General features: G+C 39.7%; 1 protein-coding gene across 1 annotated transcript in view; it reads right to left on the bottom strand.

The window, feature by feature from the left end:
* The window catches only part of LOC134102296 (cation channel sperm-associated auxiliary subunit gamma-like), a 445,552-nt gene that overhangs the window by 18,972 nt on the left and 404,191 nt on the right, over window positions 1-22,389 (bottom strand). The window contains exons 24-25 of the mRNA XM_062556364.1: window positions 6,309-6,408; window positions 5,957-6,083 (exon numbers count right to left, since the gene is read on the bottom strand). Coding sequence (XP_062412348.1) covers window positions 5,957-6,083; window positions 6,309-6,408 — 227 coding nt within the window. The remainder of the gene's footprint in view (window positions 1-5,956; window positions 6,084-6,308; window positions 6,409-22,389) is intronic.

Here is a 22,389-nt window from a genome sequence, read left to right as displayed (position 1 = left end):
CCATACTTTCATGATGTTGGACTTCTGCTTCACATATTTAAGTTTCTGGTGATACTCTGGGACAAGGAAGAGTGTTACAGGGTCAGACTTTCTCAGCGGAGCACTGCTACACTACACACGCTAAGCCGGCATGATAATGGTGTAGCAGGGATCCAGAATGTTATATCTCCTCTTGTCGGACATGTCACCTGTTGAGTGTAGTTTGGGAGCTCGTCAGATTGCAGCGGTTGAAGTCCCCCAGAGCTACTACGGCAGTCTGGATGGAATGTTTCAGTTGCGGCTGAATGTTGTGCTAATACACAAATGGCAGTGGTAGCATTGGCTTATGGTGGGATACAAACACCAATTAGCACGATAGATGCAAACTCTCCTGGTAGATAAAAAGGTCTGCATTTGACGATAAGAAACTCAAGATCCGGGGTGCAGAACTGTGTAATAATGGTAGAGTTGGTACACCATAGATCATTGACTAGGAATCATACACCACCACCTTTATACTACAGTGATAGATTAGCTGACCTGTCTGCCCGGTATGTTGAAAAGCCGGGAGGTGTGACTGCTACATCTGGGGTGTACAGTGCTTAATTTGTACAGTGGGAGGTGCCGGAACGCAGAGGGGGGGTGGATGCGGCGACCCAAAACCAGGGTCGGAAGTAACAAACAAATATATATATATACATACTGTATATATGCACTATATTGCTAGAAGTATTGGGTCACCTGCCTTGACTCGCATATGAACTTAAGTGACATCCCATTCTTAATCCCGGGTTTAATATGACGTCGGTCCACTCTTTACAGCTACAATAGCTTCAAATCTTCTGGGGAGACTGTTCACAAGGTTTCACACACTGATGTTGGACGAGGTGACTGTCTCTCAATCCGCTTTAATTAATCCCAAAAGTGTTCTGTTGGGTTGAGGTCAGGACTCTGTGCAGGCAAGACAAGTTCATCCACACAAAACTGAGACTGAGAGCCAGTCTCTTCGTCCAACATCAGTATGTGACCTCACAAAAGCGCTTCTGGAAGAATGGCCAGTGCAGTAACTTCTGACTATGTCCTTATGCAATCCATGACCTCACTTATGGAAAGTGATTGAACCGGGTAAGCGGCGTGCTGATAAAGCAAGTGGATCCCATTTAGAAGCGGCCACTTCATTCACGCTTTCCTTGATTCACTGCTCAGCTATGTGAAATGTATTACAAATTTACAAATAAAACACTGTCCTGCGGCTTATACACAATGCTTATATGTGGGAAATCACTGTACTCATCCAGCCAGTCTCGGTCAAGCAGATGGCAGAGCATTCCTTGTACTTCCAGTTGCTGTGGGTCTGAAGTAAAAGCTTGTCCATTTTATTTACCTCCGCCAAGGAGGTATATGTTTTCACCGGCGTTTGTCTGTCTGTCTGTCTGCCTGTCTGTCTGTTAGCAAAATAACTCAAAAAGTAAGTTTGTTAGCAAGATAACTCAAAATGTTATGGATGGATTTCGATTACATTTTCAGGGAAGGTCGAACATGACCCAAGGAAGAAACGATAACATTTTGGGACTGATCTGTAATTCTGTCAGGATTCCAGAGGTGTATATGTATTGAGCTTAGTGGTGTAATGGCATGGTATGGCCAGGTGGTGGCGATCTGAATAGTTTAGGTTCAAATGTATGACAACTTAGGAGGAACAATGAAGGCGGAGGTAGCTGCGATCTCTGAGTGCTTTTCTAGTTCCTGATAGATCTGACATTGGATAGCAGTAGAGCTGACAAGGCCGGATGATAGATATATTTCTGAACCTGGCTATGGAGACGGAGTGTCTCGATCTATGCTCAGACTTTGAAGGTGTTTTCTGACTCCCGCCTCGTCTCACTCTCACTTTCACTCCAGCTCTGCACATATGGAAAAGATATAGAAAAAACTTATTTGCCAGCAATGTGTTTTATATACAAAACTTGTATGATTTACTCTTGAAAGTGGCCCCTTTCTCGTTTTCCTCATACAACATCATATACAGTATACAGGACTGTATAGTCCTTACAGGTTACAATGTTTTATATGTTTCAGGTTACACAGATTTAGCAAGGATCTTATAATGGTTTCACTGTCATATAAAAACCTGATTGTAACCTGTAAGGACTATATATGACGTTGTATGAGGAAAACGAGAAAAGGGCCACTTTCAAGAGTAAATCATACAAGTTGTGTATAAAACATATTGCTGGCATATACGTTTTTTCTATATCTTTTCCATATGGGTGGTACCTCGTCTATGCCTTTGTACCTCTTCAGGTATATTGGGCAGGGCAACACTCACAGCCTGCCAACTTAGGAGCATCTCTCTGGAATAGTACAGCATTTTTTCAAAAAGACGCTGCTCGGTAAAAATGTGTAAAAATGCAAACATTATAATTTATCTTAAAGGTTGGGTACGGAATTCGCAAAACGTCCGGCAGATTTTGAACTTTTGAGGCTAAATGAAATGCCAGCCTGGCGTCTACAGCACTATGAGCTCTAGTCTCCATACAATCGCTCACGTCAACTTCCCCAATTACATTCTTTATTCACCTCCAAAGGGTTGTAGGTAATAGTTTCACAAATCAGACAAGGTAGATGATTTTATAGCCTACATTATGGTAAAAGCACCTTAGTCTACCAGCCCTTTCGTTCTGAAATTCTAAAACAACGATGCATTTTAATACACCAAAATAACATTTGATATACCTTACATTTTTCAGTAGCCATAGGTGTGTATATTTGAACAGAATCTGGTTTGGTTCTTACCAGGGGCGTTTATCTTCTGAAATATCCGAGTTTAGTGCTGGCCCGTTGGTTTGCCTATTCCTAGGGTGACCACCTCCAGTCAGACAAAATTTGGGACAAGTAGTATGGTAAAGTGGGACAATGTGGGATAGACGTAATAACTTTAAACGTAAGATACATTGTCTATCTAATTTACTAAGCAACATTTTTTAAACCTACCGACCAAAATATTAAGACACTACCTAAAAGACAAAACACTAATTTTGCAATATCTCATCTTTATTGGGACTACCAAAATAGTCAACTGTCCAAAGGACCAGGCATTATGCAGCTAAAAGAATGCTCTCAGTGAATCAAATTCACCTTAAAATACAAGAAACAAAAACAATATTAGGCCTAACCTAGGCTATTTAAGTTCAACAAAATATAAGACCTAGTCTATATAGTGCAAAATGTTAAGGGCTTGCCTATAGAAAGTTGAACTATTTCAGTGCAAATAAGGTAAACCAGAATCTTTTTTGATGAGAACAGCTACATTACTTAGCTATTTCAGAATCTGGAACAATTACTAACTTGTTATGCAGTCGGTAGAGCAACATGCATGTGTCTGTGTGTGTGTGTGATGTACGTCATGATAGAAGCTCATCACTTTACATCGGGGCTTGTCTGTCTTTCTGTTCGTTGTCTGTTGGTTCGCAAGATAACTCAAAAAGTTATGGATGGAATGTTCAGGAATGGTCTGAAATAACCCACGGAAAAAACGATTAAATGGGAGTAATCCAGGAGGCGTTTATGTTTTCGCTTGGCCTAGGTCTGCACTCTCGGAGTGCTTTTCCAGTTTTGTAGGACTCACTTGCACCATGTCGCTTCACATCGTATTCTTCACCATGCCCCAGAGAAAAACGCAAATGCAAAATGCTCTCTCTCGCTATCCCATTCGCTATTAAAAGTGCATCTTCTCTTTTTCGTGGCCACACTGCCCATGGCTGCTTAACCTGACCGAAGAGCGCGCTCTCCAATTTGAGATCTTTGACAACGTTGTGGAGGCGTTCGTGCACCAGGCAACAGTTTGATTGACGTACGACTCAGCCTATCGACTACCGATTTCATTGCTTTCCTCTGAACTATTGGACACAAGTTAACACTACGCCTATGAACGTATCTGTGTATTTATTTTCATTTGGCCAGGGTCGAATGAAAAAGCGGGACAGCTGCTCAATTTGCGTGAGGTGGGACAAAGGGGTGATTGAGATTCTGTAGGTATCCGCTGCCTTAGTTTGTATAGAAATGAAGTGACACATACAACTAGAGGGGAACATTATGGGGCGTGCTGCAGGCCTAGTTAGTTTCGTTTCAGCACTGACTCGCGGTCAACAGCTTTCGTGCTATGTGCACGAAAGGGTCACGCGCGCGGGGGGGGGGGAGGAGGAAGACCGTTAGATTGACAAATGAGCTGTGAAATGATGGTATGGGGTGTAGAATACTATTGGGAGTTTTTCGAGCCCTGCCCGTTCCGCAGATGATTGACGTGTTTAATTTCCATTTCAGTGCTTCCAACTCAGTGGCTGTAAGTGGGTTAGGAATAGGATTTCAAGTGATTTTGCAAAAATGGCCAAAAAAGCTAATTCCATACCCTACCTTTAAAGAGACCCTATGCAACTTTTTCAGTCATAAAATCGCTCAGAGATCGTTGTTTTGCTTGACTGTCCAGTTTCATCTAAAACAGTAATATTTCCTCCCGCCCCCAGTGTCCCTATCCGCTATTGCAACCTTGCAACTTTCTGATGAACGATCGTCTTCAGTTTACATCTGGAAGTCAGAGACGCGTAAGGAACAAGAAGAACCACGCTTGCAATTTATATATTTATATATAGCCTATATATGTATAAATATACACGCTAAAGCTGTCGGGGAAGCTCTGCAGAGAAATATGCAAGCATAAAACGAGCGAAAACGAAAAACGAAACCGAAACCAGAGATGAAATCGCCAATCCTGCATAATTCCTCTTTACCTGATCAAAAAGTAATGAAAACTGAAGCAAAAGTATCAGACTCTATACACGCACAGTCCAGCATAAAACTAGAGTCGTGACAAGTAAGAAAAAACAATGAAAATAGCGAAAAAGTGTACAAATATAATGGAGTTACTGTAAAAGGCTGCCAGTCAGGCGCCAGTATTATGACGATTCAAATTCACATACTTAAGGCGAGACACCCCAGGTGAATAGGGGAACATTTTAAACTTAAAGATATCTTCATGAAACTTCACCAGTTGAATACTCACATGAATAGGAGAAAAAAAAGTATTGCAAGTTTTCTTTAATTTAATGTTTCAATATGCTAATTAGGCTATATCTCATTAAATATGCGCTAATTTGCATATATTTTGATGCGAAGGATCTGACCATTGGAACAAGCCAGGTTGAAAATTATTTTTTTGTTGTGTTAATATATCAAATAAAAAACCATTTACAGAGGGGATTATGAATATCTTCTTTTGTTTTCCAGTAAATCAGAAAATACTGCCAATTGGCTTAAAAGTGGATTTTCACCCTATTTTTAGGCATAAAAAGTCATGTAAATCATGCCAAGAATGCTATAAAAATCCCTCTGTAAATATCTTCCAAATATAGTTAGGAATAAGACTGGAAAGTTTGGTGTATGTAGGTGCTGCAGAAGTGGAGATCCTTTGCATGGCGTGTGGGGAAAAACTCGTTTTGAGAAAACAGCCTTGAAAAAATGCGTTCTCAGCTTAGACTCGTCTTTGAACTTTCGCGATTGGTTGCTAATACAAAGGAAATGCCCATATTTGTATAGCATAGCGTCTTGTAGGAGAAACAGGGCTTTCCAACGGTGTCACACACGATATGATTTGGATCACGGTCACGGTAGTACATGACACTTTAGAATGGGAACTTTTGGTAAAATTAGGAGAAATATATAGGCGCGAGTAGACAAAATGTCATGAAATAAACACTTAAATGTGCAAATCGGACTTTGTTGTTGTAGTAGGGTGGTAGAATACATGCTAAGGTAGCAAACTAGCACAAAATTGACTGATGCTAAAAAATCCAATGTTTTCACCTGCCGTGTCTTGCCTTAAGGCTACTTAAAAAAAAACATGTGATGAGTGAGGGGAAGGGTGGAATACCTGTACCTGAACTAACTGTAACTGTAACTATGTTGAATGAACGGAACTTACCACTCTCAGCGTGGGGCTGCTCCTTGGCCGCCTGATAAGCAGCCTTTCCCACTGTTTTGAGTCCAGGGCCACAGCAGTGGAACACAATGTAACAGAACAGAATCATGCCTATGGTGGCTAGGGTCATCTGAGGTGAAGTGTCACAGTGGATAATAAAAACATGTTAGACCAAACTACTGTATGTTTGAGACATTATATATGGATTTACTACCAAGATTGTTATTTCCAAATGTACAGTTGTTTTACTTTATTTATCATAAAAGTTATTTTTAATTTTAAATATTAAATAAATATTAAATATTTTAAATTCTGGATGGAAAGATGTATGGCGTGATGAATGGGAAAGGCCTACCAGCATGAAATAAAGAGCTCTTGTTGGATCAAGTGGAAATCCATGAACATGAATTTCAAACCGCAGTGCATAGTCACAATATGTGTTCATATCAACACCCCTGTTAAGAGATATTACTGGTCACTTGTCTTTTTCAGAAACCATTATTTTATGAAAATAAGATTGGTTATCTTTAACCACCATAGCACACCATCACAGTAACATCATCTGCAGTGTTGGTAGTAACAGAGTTTAAAGGAACTGTATGCAGGATTTTGGCCAAAACTGGTACTGTAATCACTTTCAAAATACTGTAGAGCGGTGTATCCCCTCCCCCCTGAGTCGAAGTTGCTAGCTAGGCTGCAGGATCCAGCAGGAATTTAGGCAGCCACAAGGAGCTTCCAATGGCAAGTGCTAATGTTGCTAACAAGCGTTTGTCCAAACAGTCACATTTTCAAAACTCTTAACACAATTAGCACAGCATCGGTCTTTTGTGGCCATACCATTGAGACATTTCATGTCGTTATCACACAATATGCAGTCAGTGAACACATTGCCACAATGCTTACATTTTCTTAACAGACAAGCTATACCTCTTCACAAAATTATGAATCATTTTTCTATTATTTACGAATGTTAACACACAACATCCCACAATAGCAAACACAATATTCTAAACCTTAGATACAGTATAAAAACCTCTGCTTCTGCAATGATATCAGTTCAAAAACAATATATCTCAGCTGATAATAAACAAACAATTGAATAAATGACACACATGATGTTGGGGAAATTAGGCCAACCACAGCCAATTCCAGTCAGGGGTTATTATTTTTTTTTATATTACATTGACACAGTAAAAGGAGGACTTTGAGGAGTGATGTTTTTGGAAACAAAAACAGAAAAAGACAAACACTGTAATGTCTGGACGTAGAAGAGTAAGAGCAAGGAGGGTGTCTACAGCTATAAACAAGTTAAATGTAACTTTTAGACCTTTTAATGCCACTTAAGACCAAACGTACGCTGGAAATACAAATCAAAAGTGGTAATAAACAGTAATATTTTCAAGTAAACACATTGATGTAGCCAATGTATGCAGCCAGCTTCATAAGCGCTGCCAGGCACCAAGAATATTCATTCCTTTCTAGCCATTTGTGATTAAACATGCATTTCCCCATATTCCCCTCTTTGCGGTGGCAAGCGCTTTCTTAATGACGTTGCGTGCCGAGACAAGGAAGCTCTCACACGTGGGTACATACGTAAATTTGCATTCAGTTGGTCTGCCTCACCTACTCACACTATGCAACAGAAATAATCATGATTCCCCATCCAAAAAAGTAAAACTTTACCTCGTTGTTAGTCTATATCAAAAGTGGATATTCACTTTGTGTGCAAGACGCTATTTTTCACGTCTTTTTCATTCCAACCGTGAGTTATTTGGGGGAGAAACGAGAACACATCCTGAATAACTTACACCTGGCTTGACATAGACGCTCCTATTCATACTGGATTGGCATTAGTGAAACGAGTTTAGCAAGAATGACTAGACAACGCTATGTCAAACCTGGCTTTATTCCTTATCTTGGATGTCTTAATTCTGCTTAAAATGCCTAACTATTCCTTTAATGTCTAGTGACATATCAGGGCCATTTTATGAGAAATTTAAATACATTTCTTACATACGGTTCCTTAAAACTGATGTTCTATTCCTAATGGTATCTCGATGTACAAAGTAACTACAAATATTAAGGGCCAAACCTATTGTTGTGTGTCGTAGGCCTATTCTTACTCAAAAGTAAGTGACATGGAGAGATAGGATGCGAACCCTGGTCGCTCGTACAGATGAGGTACAGTTGAGCCACGAGATGAAATAGATGTAATAGAGTTGTAGTATTTTCTTTGACAAGTTTTAACTTTTACAAGTTTGAAGTCTTACATTTCAAATCATAGCCTACTTCTTTCTCTTTATTGCCATGGCGGTACGCATTTAGAATAAAGAACAATGTTCGTGAACCCTTTTGTTTTGTTGCCAGCATAAAAACAAACGTACCATCGGCCTATTCGCAAATTTGAAACAAAATGGATCAATTGACAGTTGACGTGAATTGAAGTTGTCAATCATGGCTACTTATTGTCTGCATTTTCGATTTTTTTTCCTAATCTCGTCACCGGGACTGCCCCCTCATTCAGACATGAAACATGTCATTTTTTCCAAAAAGTGGGGTAGCCACTGGCCTTGTGACCTCATGAGCTAAACCCTTAATGAAAGCAAAACAAACCTACATGAAACAGCCAAATGCCTGTTCATAAAATAACAGACACCTTCATAAACAATAACGAGTTTTATCGTGAGACTGCGTGCCGTTTAGAGCAGTGTATCGGTAGGCTATATTAAAAGCAGAAAATATTTTCAGCTTACTTCAGAATTTGATTAGCTTTTGGATAGTTTGATTACAGATCTAAATGCGCTGCTCACAAGTGCTACCTGGTGGTTGTTTGGGTCATTGCGGCTTCACTGGGGGAAAATAAATAAAATATGTGTGATTCACGCGTGAGGTCATGCGTGAAACTGGCCAATTTAAAGTGGTACCCACTGTACATTTATTGTGTTTATCCACCTCTAAATAGTATCTATCCATCTCTAAATAGCCTATTGTTCCTAATAGTGGTGTCAACAATAATCGATTCGGCGATGCATCGCAATGCAGGGCATGCACGATTCAGCATCGATGCGGCAATGTGCCATAATCTATTATGTCACTGTTTATTTTCTGGCCTCGAGAGGACAATAACGTTGTGATGTTTCAATTAATTCCGGGGGCATTTCCAGAGCAATGTTGCAATGACATGTGCAGCCTGTACAGTGTCTCCCACACAGACTCATTTGTGGCGGTGCACCACAGATTCAACACGGCCGCCACATTTGCGCTCAATGCTATTTAAAACACGCATCGTATTTGTAAAGCTGCATTTCCTTCCCCTGCTCTCCCTCCGTCTCCTACTCACACACACAGCCACAGCCCCTCCCTTCCAAGCACACCGTGCCTGTCTCCATGAAACATTTCCATTGTAGAATATGGGTGCAACTTCACCGAACAGTAGAAGTAAAGCCCCTCTCTGCACTTTTTTGGTAAACAAGCCTACTCATTTTGACAGTGCGTGTAGTCAGATCTTTCCATAACACTTGTTGTAACGCTAATAAGACTAGCCTAAGCTACATAATGGCAACATTATTTTTTATTTAGGCCTATAGGTCATTAAGAAAACTTAACAAATATGTTGTTGTTTGTGTAACCCAGACATCAGCAACTTTTACTAATGTTTACAATATTATTTTGAGGCTTTAACCAGACAGCTGAATTAAAGAGGTGAAGTTGTAACTAGAGAATGTAATTCCAAGGAAATTACGAGTGCATGAAAATGCAAAAATGTACAGATAAATCATGTAGATATGTTTACTAAGGTGTTGCTAGGGTAGACACGGTGGTTTCATAGTTTATGAAAGTTGATAGTGCGAAGATAGACAGTTTAAAATTGAATATGCTTAGAAGCTGTTGATAAAGATAATTTAATGAATGTTGACAGACCGATAGTTTAATTGATGTTGATAGGAAAATCATTGGATGTTTAATGTTTCGCTAATGTTTACTAGCAGTTATGTTAATAATGCCAATATGCTAATCAGATTGCTTAGCTAACTTAGCTCATATTTGCTAGCAGTTTTGCTAACAATGCTAACTATGCAAACAATGCTAACCAAGTTGATTAGCTAACTTAGTTGATGATTTCTAGCAGTTATGCTAAAAATGCTAACTAGGCTAACCATGCTAACTAGCTAACTTGCTAGTGAGGACTTTTATTTTGAAACATTTGTTGCTAGGGTATCCATGGCGGCCACTATCAGGAATAAAGAAGTTACTGCGGTATTATCATGTTGGTTGCTATGGAAACGGCCATAAACGCTTAATTTTAATGGTTGTTATGTTGGTTGCTAAGTACATGGAGATTTCATATAGTTGACTGGAGGTATAGTTGATGATAACTGACAGTTTGAATGGTTGAACAGTTAAATAGTTGAGTAGTTTTAATGGTTAAATGATTTAATAGTGTATTATTGCAGTGAGGACTTTTATTTTGAAACAGTTGTGGACAGAGGAAGTAGTGAAACAGGATCTGTAGTCTTAATGAGATTGTATGCTTAAAGGCCAAAGTTCATTTTAAACACTACTTTTGATTAATGGGTACATAAAACACTCAGTATATGAATATCATTTAAGAAAAAATCTCAAGATGTTGCTAAAGGACAGTTTTTGTCGTTTTTGGTATTTGATCGAATTTTAACGTAATTCGGTTGATGATGACAGGTTGGGGACACGTTGAACCTGCGCTTAACTAATTTGAATGTATTCTATGGAAATCGCAGTTACACTTTCAACATAAAGTTTGTATATTTAGACTTCGAATTTCGTCACATAATTTATATCACAGCTACCTAAGAGTTTACCAAAGATAACGTCGTTGTCCGATTTCAATTTCATACATTTTTCTGAATTTGGGGAGATCTTGTTATGGAGGCTATTTTTTCCATTTATTCCTATAGGAAAAGGTTGTGTCATAGGCGTAGCCTACACTTTCATAAAGTTGGTATAGTTACACTTCAAATTTCGTTACACCATTTATATCATATACACCCTTAGGTTTAACAAAAATATAAATGTTGTCCAATTTTATTTTAATGCATTTTTCGGAATTTGAGAGGTCCCGTTATGAGGGTAGGCGAAACTAACTGCAGTTCAAATGGCATCGCGATTAGCAGTTAGCGATTAGCATTTCGCTATAGTGGTTTTAACTTTGCTGAGGCTGTGTTAATACTGATCGCAACTGCTGTTATGAAGACAGTTTGGAGCCTGGCAGACGTGAATGCAGTGAAAGGTAATTAAATGCATGGCCCAAGCGGAATGAGTGGAGATACGTCCTGTGTTGCTGATATCATTTCGTAACTAATTGAGCTCAAGCTAGTCTGACCATGCATAGATAATATCAGGACACTTGTTTACAGTCAGTGAATAGCACCGAGTGAAAGTCAACGTTGGGTTTATATCTAGTGACAGTGGTGATGTCGTTAGTTTGAATAAGTACAGTAAACTTAGTCAAAAGATCTAAAAATATAAAGCATCATGCTAGCTTTGCTTTGGTCTACTTGCCACCTGTGATCCCCCTGTTGCAAGCCGTCGCATGTTACTATGGTGGTGGACTGCGTTTTGATCGCTGGTCAGGTCACCCTGGACCAGCAAATGTGACGTGATTTATCTATGTCTATATATATATATATAGGATATCTATATCTATGTATTTACCTATTTATCTATAATCTGAACTTTTTACCGCTGAGCACTGTCTTGCCCGTTTCTCTTTACTCCTCTCTCATGTCATTGTCAAATGTCAATCAATCGCAAGGGGGCTTGTTCGGTGGTCCCCAATGTGACGCAATAGAGTGCATTGAGGGGGAAAGAAGAATCATTGCAAACCTCTGTAAAATAGTGTACTTTTGCGTGTTATATTCCGTTTTGTGACACCCAACAACATCAAATACAATGGATAACAATTTAGATGAGTAGTACCAACAAGCTAATAATGCAAATTTGTTGGAAAATGAACCTTGCAATACGGGCTTTAAAGCCTGAGAGCTGCTGCACCTGGACTGGCCACCTGGCATAAGATTCTAATTGCCCTATTATGATGTCATAATCACAATGTTAAGTCTATGGGGGGGATTTTAATAGTTTTTATTTAATAGTTCAAAAAGTATAAAAGTTACAAAGTTGAAAAATGCAAAGCTGAAGTCACCTAAGTAAGGCCTACGCAGCGCAGTTTGAACAAAGTTTCTACGTTAAACGGTTGAAGCTGTATTAAACACAAAAAACGTTAGAAGAAGAACTAGAAATGCAATTCCAAGGAATTACCAGTGCATGAAAATGCAAAAAAATTATAGATAGATAATATAGATATGGTTACTAAGGTGTAGCTAGGGTAAACATGGTGGTTGCATAGTTTAAAGAGAGTTGATAGTGTTAAGGTAGACATTTTAAAGCTTAAACATTCCTGTTCTAACTTAACTAATGATTTCTAATAGGTATTCTAAAATGTTAACTATGTTAACAATGATAAACAGGTTGATTGGTTTACTTAGCTAATGATTTCTAATAGTTATTGTAAAAATTTTAACTGTGTTAACAATGCTAACCAGGTTGATAAGCTAACTTAGCTGATAATTTCTAGAAGTAATGCTAAAAATGCTAACTATGCTAATTATGTTAACAATGCTAACCACGTTGATTAGCTAAGTTAGCTAATCATTTTTAGCAGTTATGATAAAAATGCTAACTATGCTAACAATGCTAACTAGAGATGTAATTCCAAAGAAATTACGAGTGCATGAAAATGCAAAAATGTACAGATAAATCATGTAGATATGGTTACTAAGGTGTTGCTAGGGTAGACATGGTTTCATAGTTTATGAAAGTTGATAGTGCGAAGATAGACAGTTTAAAATTGAATATGGATAGCTTAAAAGCTGTTGATAAAAAGATAATTTAATGAATGTTGACAGACTGATAGTTTAATTGATGTTGATAGGTAAATCATTTGAAATGGATGGCGATAGCTATAGTTTAATGGATGTTTAATGTTTTGCTAATGTTTGCTAGCAGTTATGTTAATAATGCTAATATGCTAATCAGATTGCTTAGCTAAGTTAGCTCTTGTTTGCTAGCAGTTTTGTTAACAATGCTAACTATGCTAATAATGCTAACCATTGTGATAAGCTAACTTGGGTAATGATTTTTAGCAGTAATGCAAAGAATGCTAACAATACTAACTATGTGAACAATGCTAAACAGGTTGATTAGCTAACTCAGTTGATGATTTCTAGGAGTTATGCTAAAAATGCTAACTATTCTAACAATGCTAACTATGCTAATAATGTTAACCAAGGTGATTAGCTAACTTGGCTAATGATTTTCAGCAGTTATGCAAAAAATGCTAACTATGCTAACAATGGTAACTATGCTAACAATGCTAACAAGCTAACTTGCTAATGATGACTTTCATTTTGAAACATTTGTTGCTAGGGTATCCATGGTGGCCACTATCAGGAAACAAGAAGTTACTGCAGTATAATCAAAGATCGTATAGTTATTAAGATGAATCATAAAGGGTTTTTTCAATGGAATGAAATGGCACCACTTCCGCCTCCTAAAGGGGCGTGATCAGTGATGATATAATCGGTTTAGAATGGTGTGGAATCAGCAGAAGCAGGTGCCGTTGATAGCAGGTTTATTTCCACCATAGAAATACCTCCGTTTGCCTCCTAAATGGGAGTGGCAGTTGCGTCACAATGAAACCAGAATTTACCCTCATATGAATCGTCTCGCTTTATAAACCGTCTCTGGTATAATCATGTTGGTTGCTATGGAAACAGTCATAAACGCTTAATTTTAATGGTTGCTAAGTTGGTTGCTAGGTACATGGAGGTTCCATATAGTTGACTGGAGGCATAGTTGATGTAGCCTGGATGCCAGACCGAAGTTTAGCCCCGCCTCCATTGTTTTTCTGCAGGGAACTTCGGTCTGGCACTGCTCTGTTCAGCTGCTACTATTCGAGATACACTTCGGCCCGGACCAATCACATTTCACAGGGCGGGCTTTACGTGATGATTGACATATGAACAGCAGTGACGTTCACGGCTGCATGCGTCCTCGTTCAACGAGTTGGCTGTGAGACCATGTTCGCTTAGGTTGATTTTGATTGCAACAGAAACGCTATGGCTATGAATGCATAATTTGTTCATGCAGTTTGGCCTTTCGTTTATCTTAGCTATTGAAACAGAGGTTTTATCACGGATTCGCACAACTATTTCTGAACACTTAGACCAACGAGGATATGTGGGAAAACTTCAGTTTCACTTTCACCCAGTTAAAACAGCACGTTTGGGTGATGTTGTTCCCGTTTGTTTAAAAATGTCTGTTTGCTCGTTGGGTTAACGACACACTTCCCCAGCTGTTCATTGCATACAGTTTGAAGGAATTATTTTTAAAAACGAAGGAGGATGTTTTCCATAGCCTACCCTGCTACATATTTCTGTCTTAGATTTCGCAGATACTGACAGCCAATAACTTGTTCTGTTTGGTTTGGTCTATCCAATGAGTGCAGAGCTATCCCCCCCGCACTGTATCGGTTGAATCACGCCCCATAATCACAGCTGAATGGAGCAGTTTCAGACTCATATTCTGATAAGAATTGAGTATGACGTCGTCAGGCTATAGTTGATGATAACTGACAGTTGGAATGGTTGAACAGTTAAATAGTTGAGTAGTTCCAATGGTTAAATGATTTAACAGTGTATTATTGCAGTGAGGACTTTTATTTTGAAACAGTTGTGGACAGAGGAAACAGTTTAACAGGATATGTAGTCTTAAGAGAGCCAGAAAGCCTGACACCGTGTCCTAACCGGATCCAAGCGAGCGACTGTCAATATTGTCTGTCTACACTGAATCCGTTAAATATGCCATTGTGTTGCGTCACGGGATTCCATATTTCTCATTCAGAATAGTAGAGCAATGCGAGCGACAAAAAGAAAATAGAAACGGGGCGTCCGACAAAAGTTCTCTTAAAAACGTCGCGCTGCTCGCGTCGCTTCAGTCTGGACACTCCAATTGAAAACAATGGAATTAAATGGATTTTATCGCTAATGTTCGCTCGCATCGCGTTCGGTTAGGACAAGGTGTGAGACAGAGAGTTGCTGCCAGGTGGCTTTGAACACCTGGCTTAAGATTCTAATTGCTTAACGACTTTATTGTGATGTCATAATCCAATGTTAAGTCTATGGGAGAAAAAAATGGTTTTAAAAATTCATATAAATTAAACGATAAAGTTTTCAAAGATGAAATTTACATAGCTGAAGTTACCTAAGTCAGACCTACGCAGCGCAGTTTGAATGAAGTTTCTACGTGAAACGGTTGAAGCTGAATTAGAAGCACAAAAAGCGTTAGAAGAATATCGCCGAAAACTAGAAATGCAATTCCAAGGAATTACCAGTGCATGAAAATGCACAAATAGATAGACAATGTAGATATGGTTACTAAGGTGTAGCTAGGGTAAACATGGTGGTTGCATAGTTTACAGAGAGTTGATAGTGTGAAGGTAGACAGTTTAAAGCTGAAACATTCCAGTTCTAACTTAACTAATGATTTCTATTCATGTTAAAATGTTAACTATGGTAACAATGATAACCAGATTGATTGGTTAACTATACTGATTTCATGCAGTTATGGTAAAAATGTTAACTATGCTAACTATGCTCACAGTTCTAATCAGGTTGATTAGCTAACTTAGCTAATGATTTCTAGCAGTTATGCTAAAAATGTTAACTATGCTAGCAATGCTAACTATGGTAACAATGCTAACTTAAACTAACAATGCTAACCAGGTTGATTAGCTAACTTAACTGATGATTTCTAGCAATAATGCTAAAAATGCTAACTATGCTAAAATTGCTAACAATGCTAACCAGGTTGATTAGCTAACTTAGTTGATGATTTTTTGCAGTAATGCTAAAAATGCTAACTATGTTAAACATGCTAACCAGGTTGATTAGCTAACTTAACCAATCATTTCTAGCAGTTATGCTAAAAATGCTAACTATGCTAACCATGCTAACTTGCTAGTGAGGACTTTTATTTTGAAACATTTGTTGCAAGGGTATCCATTGTGGCAACTATCAGGAAACAAGAAGTTACTGCAGTATAATCATGTTGGTTGCTATGGAAACGGTCATAAACCCTTAATTTTAATGGTTGCCATGTTGGTTGCTAGGTACATGGAGGTTTCATGTAGTTGACTGGAGGCATAGTTGATGATAACTGACAGTTGGAATGGTTGAACAGTTCAATAGTTGAGTAGTTTCAATGGTTAAATGATTTAATAGTGTATTATTGCAGTGAGGACTTTTATTTTGAAACAGTTGTGGACAGAGGAAACAGTTAACAGGATATGTAGTCTTCAGAGAGATTGTATGCTTAAAGCCAGAGAAACTGACAGTTGATACAGGTGTAATCAATTTAACTGGCTAGTCTTAAGAGAGCCAGAGTGTGCTTAAAGCCTGAGACAGAGTAAATAATTTAAAAGTTGAATGTAGGTAGTCTAATTAATGTTGATAGACAGAGAGTTTAATGGATGTTGATAGGCAGATTGTTTAATAGATGTTGATAGACAGTTTAATGGGTGGATGAGTCAAGGCCGTAGTCACCATAGACATTGAGGGGGACGTGTCCCCCCCAATATTCAGATACGCCCAAAATGTCCCCCCCAATATTCGGACATAGAAAAATAAATAAATAAAAAACGCTACAGGAAACCAACGGTAACGACCGCGATCTGAATTGTCACTGGCAAATGCAATCAAATGCACAAAGTAGCTTAATAGTAGCACCTTCATTAGTAGCCTAGTACCTGTCGTGACGCACGCTTTCAACATCAATCTCACACTCTCACACACACGCAAGAAATGTCACGCCAAATCCATTCTTCTTTTTCATCCATCTGTTCACTTTCAGTTGACAGTCGGTGACTAGACTAGACCACAGCATATTGTTTAGACAGGAGACAAATTTAAGGCATAGGTGGGCTCCTTAGATCAACAACAGGTAGCCTATAGTATCTGTCTGTACTGTAGGCCTACAATGTTTTCAGCGCAGAGAAATGATCTGAGACGCAAAATGCAAAATGCTCACCCATTCTTCTCTATCCGATTGCTCACGAAGGTCACACTGATATGCATGTCACTTGACAGAGCACGAGCTTTCTGGTGGTATCAATGTAAATTTAGCCTACACAAAATATAATTATATATTCTTCTATCTGCAACTTGCGAAAGAATCAAATTGCGCACCAATTCTGTTGGATTGCTCACGAAGTTTAGGCTAATCACAAGCTTTCTGATATTAAGCTACACTAGTTGCTGTAATAAACGGTTCGCGAGAAAATCAACGCGAATACACGAAATGAAATCATACTGTATTACATTCCATCTCCACACCTGGCCCATCGCGGTAGAATAACTCCCAAGCTATTCCGGAGTAATCCAGTTTTTAAATTGCAATACATCTACTTGTTCTCCATCTTCAGGCTGTGGCACAACCAAAATAATGAACTACTGCTTGAATATTGTTTTTCCAATTGTTTGGGGTTTTTTTATTATTATTTTTTTAGATAATTAAAATTAGAACATAAGCATTGCTTTCATATTCATAATTCTAGACTAGCCGAAAATATGACTGAAGTCAAACTGTAACGTTCTTAAAGTGACAGGCACTCAATTTGACTTGACATTAAAGATAGATGTAGGATAAGTCCATTTCATTCCCAAATCAAACTTATCAATAATATCAAACTTCTTGACCTATTATCAATTTGAAAACAATTTTGACACCAATATTTAGGGCCCGAGCACAGAGGTGCGGCCACTGAAAGTGTCTGCACCGTAGGTGCAAGGCCCTATTGTTTTTGCTCAGATTATTACAGTGCATGCAAAGAGGAGAAGTATTTGCAACGTATTTGCAAAAGTATTTGCAAACGTATTTGCAAAAGTATTTGGTACGTGGACTTGTGAGCACATCCTGAGGACCTGCACTAAATTTGGTGACGTTTGACCACTGGGGGCGCTATAATTAGCAAAACTTTCTCGCATCAACACCAAACTTGGTACGTGGACTTGTGACTCCATCAGAAGGACACTCAAGAAATTGGGTGACCTTTGACCTCTAGGGGGCGCTGTAATTCAGAAACATGCCTTTTGGCCTGTAGGCCTGTTTTGGCCTTCAGGCCTTTACATAGCTGATGTAACAGCATCGAGTTACCGTGGCAACTCTGGCCTTTTGGCCCGTAGGCCTGCTTGGCCCCCACATTGCTGCTTGCAGCTATATTTGGGGGCCAAGCAGCGAAGCTGCGAGGCAACCCATAGTGATTGTACCTCTTCCTATTATTATTCTTCTCCAGTGGAAGTCTATGGCAGCCCATAGCTCCATACAGTAAAAAGTTCTGAAATTTGGCACACTTATTCTACTCACAAATCTAAGAACTTTCACCAATTTACAGACTCCAGACCTCAAACCTGTAGCGCCACCAACAGGTCAAAATTCATCAATTTCTTAACAACATTAATGCAAATAACTCTCAAATGCTTAGACCTATCAAGCTGAAACTTGCTCAGTGTATTAACGCAAGAGGTATAGCCCCACCCACAAATTAACAAGACTTTTCCACAAACGCTGTAGCGCCACCAATAGACCAAGGTCAAAACTTTCAAAAAGTTTCACAGGTCACACATTTCATCCGATTCTCACCAAAATTTGCACACACCATCTTCAGACCATGCCTTCTTATTGCATTGCTTTTTGGAAGAATTGACAAAATTATTTGCCCTTAACAGCCAATCAAAATCGGCGGCAAAGCCGCCACACAGACATTAAACCTATCTTTATGGAAGCCATAGAACCATACAGTAAAAAGTTTTGAAATTCAACACACATATTCCTCTATGGCCAATTACCACTTTCCCCAATTTACAGACGCCAGACCCCAAAACTCCAGCGCCACCAACAGGTCAAATTTTATACATTTTTCAACAACAATAATGCAAGTAGCTCTACAATGCTTTGACCTATCAAGCTGAAACTTGTTCAGTGGATTAAGGCAAAAGTAATGACCCCACCCACCTATTAACAAGACTTTACCATTCAAGCTTTAGCGCCACCAACAGGACAAGGTCAAAAACTTTCAAAAAGTTTCACAGGTCACATATTTCATTCGATACTCACCAAAATTTGCACACACCATCTTCAGACCATAATTTATTATTGCATTGCTTTGTGGAACAATTGACGGAAGTGCTCGACTGTAATAGCCAATCCAAATTGGCGGCAAAGCCGCCACACAGGAAGATAACCTATATCTCAGGAAGGCTTTCACGTATCAAGACCAAACTTAGTACATGGGCTCAGGACCCAATGAAGAGGAGTCTCAATAAGTTTGGCAAATTTTGACCACTATGTGGCGCTGTATTCAAAGAAAGTAGGCTCATATTTCAACATTAATGTAACACAAACAAACACATCCTCCTCTATGGTGGTCGTGGGGGTGGGGTCCATTTGCACCCGCCCACTCTCCCATTTCAAGTCTTTTGACTACTAAGGGGGCGCTATAATCACAGGAAGTAGGCTCATATCTCAGCAACGGTTTCAAGTATCAAAACCAAACTTGGTATATAGACTCAAGACACCATCCTGAGAATACACAACACATGTCATGTCTTTTGACCACTAGGGGGGCGCTATAATCACAGGAAGTCAGCTCATTTTTCATTAATGCTTTCATCTCTCTCTCTCTCAAACCCAGACACAAGCACACACACCCTCCTCTATGGTGGTCGTAAGGGGGGGGGGGTTCCATTTGCACACGGCCACTCTCCCATTTCATGTCTTTTGACCGCTAGGGGGGTGCTAGAACCACAGGAAGTCAGCTCATTTTTCATTAATGCTTTCATCTCTCTCGCTCTCTAACCCAGACACAAGCACACACACCCTCCTCTATGGTGGTCGTGGGGGGGGGGGGGTTCCATTTGCACACGCCCACTCTCCCATGTCATGTCTTTTGACCACTAGGGGGGCGCTATAATCACAGAAAGTCAGCTCATTTTTCAGTAACGCTTTCATCTCTCTCTCTCTCTCTCAAGCCCAGACAAAAGCACACAAATACTCCTCTATGGTGGTCACAGGGGGAGGGGCGGAGAAGGGGTTGTCTTTCCAAATTTCCAAAGCTTGGCCCCCACATTGCTGCTCGCAGCTTTAATTATTATTATTCCTGTGACTTCCTCTTACAGGTCATTTTGGCCTTTTTTCACCAACTTGGCATGCTCTAAAACTCTTGAAATTCGGCAGTTAGATGTGGAATTGGTAACGCTACTCAGAGACAAAGCTCTGGCAACGGGTGTGGCTCAGGGACTGTATAGCGCCACCTAGCGCGGTTTCTGTTGTGGTTGACACATACATGCACGAAAATGAACCAAATTTGGTAAGCATATGTGTTGTATTAATCTGAACAACTTTTACATTTTAACAATATAGTAAATCTTAGAAGAATTTGAGTTATGATTATGATTTTTGCACATCACATATTTTGAAACAATTCTCCTAGACGGTTTATCGAAATCATGTCATATAAGCACTAAAATGATCTTGAGGGGTTGCCCGAGAGGAATTGCGACCAGATTTTTGAATTTCAAAAGTATATCGAAATGGCGAAGGTTTGAATTATGGCGTTTTATTAAGAAACAGGAAGTTGGTGTTATAGGCAGAAAAAAGGTTGTAAATTGGATGTAGTTTGGCAGCTACATGTGGAATTGCTTCTGCTAGTCAGAGACAGAGCTCTGGCGTAAGGTGTGGCTTTGGGACTCTATAGCGCCACCTAGCAGCACGTTATCTGTTGTGGTTGACACAAACATTTACGAAAATTAACCAAATTTGGTGGACTTGTGTGTTATTGCTATGGCTAGTCAGAGACAGAGCTTTGGCATAGGGTGTGTCGTAGGGACTCTATAGCGCCACCTAGTGCGTTGTCTGTTGTGGTTGACACAAACATTCAAGAAAATTAACCAAATGTGGTGGGCTTGTGTGTTATTGCTATCGGTAGTCAGAGACAGAGCTCTGGCCTAGAGTGTGGCTTGGGGACTCTAGAGCGCCACCTAATGCATTGTCTGTTGTGGTTGACACGTACATTCACCCAAATGAACCAAATTTGGTGGGCATGTGTGTTATTGATTAAGTTATTCAGAGACAAAGCTCTGGCCTCGGGTGTGGCTTAGGGACTCTATAGCGCCCCGTAGTGCATTGTCTTTTGTGGTTGATACATACATTCACGAAAATAAACTAAATTTGGTTGGCATATGTGTTATTGCTATAGCTATTCAGAGACAGCGCTCTGGCCAAGGGTGTCTTAGGGACTGCATAGCGCCACCTAGCGCATTGTCTGTTGTGGTTGACACACACATTCACGAAAATGAACCAAATTTGGTGGGCTTGTGCGTTATTGCTATCGATAGTCAGAGATAGAGCTCTGGCCTAGGGTGTGGCTTAGGGACTCTATAGCGCCACCTAGCGCATTGTCTGTTGTGGTTGACACGTACATTCACCCAAATGAACCAAATTTGGTGGGCATGTGTGTTATTGCTATAGTTATTCAGAGACAGAGCTCTGGCCTCGGGTGTGGCTGAGGGACTCTATAGCGCCACCTAGTGCATTGTCTGTTGTGGTTGACACATACATTCACGAAAATGAACCAAATTTGGTTAGCATGTGTGTTATTGCTATAGCTATTCACAGACAGCGCTCTGGCCAAGGGTGTGGCTTAGGGACTCTATAGCGCCACCTAGCGCATTGTCTGTTGTGGTTGACACGTACATTCACGAAAATGAACAAAATTTGGTGGGCATAAGTTTTGCTATAGCTATTCAGAGACAGAGCTCTGGCCGAGGGTGTGGCTTAGGGACTCTATAGCGCCACCTAGTGTGTTACCTGTTGTGGTTGACATATACATTCACGAAAATTAATAAAATTTGGTGAGCTTGTGTGTTATTACTGCCGCAAGTCAGAAACAGAGCTCTGGCCTAGGGTGTGGCTTAGGGACTCTATAGCGCCACCTATCGCATTGTCTGTTGTGGTTGATACATCCACGAAAATGAACCACATTTGGTGGGCATGTGTGTTATTACTACTGCTAGTCAAGGATAGAGCTCTGGCCTAGGGTGTGGCTTAGGGACGGTATAGCACCACCTAACACATTGTCTACTATGGTTGACACATTCACGAAAATGAACCACATTTGGTGGGCATGAGTGTTATTGCTACAGCTAGTCAGGGATAAAGCTCTGGCCTAGGGTGTGGCTAAGAGACTCTATAGCGCCACCTAGCACATTGTCTATTATTGTTGACACATACATTCACGACAATTAGGTACACTTGTGTGATATTGCTGCCACTAGTCATAGACA

Source organism: Sardina pilchardus, chromosome 15, assembly GCF_963854185.1.
Source record: "Sardina pilchardus chromosome 15, fSarPil1.1, whole genome shotgun sequence".
In the NCBI taxonomy this organism is placed as follows: Eukaryota; Metazoa; Chordata; class Actinopteri; order Clupeiformes; family Clupeidae; genus Sardina; species Sardina pilchardus.
This window is presented reverse-complemented; position numbering and strand designations above follow the sequence as displayed.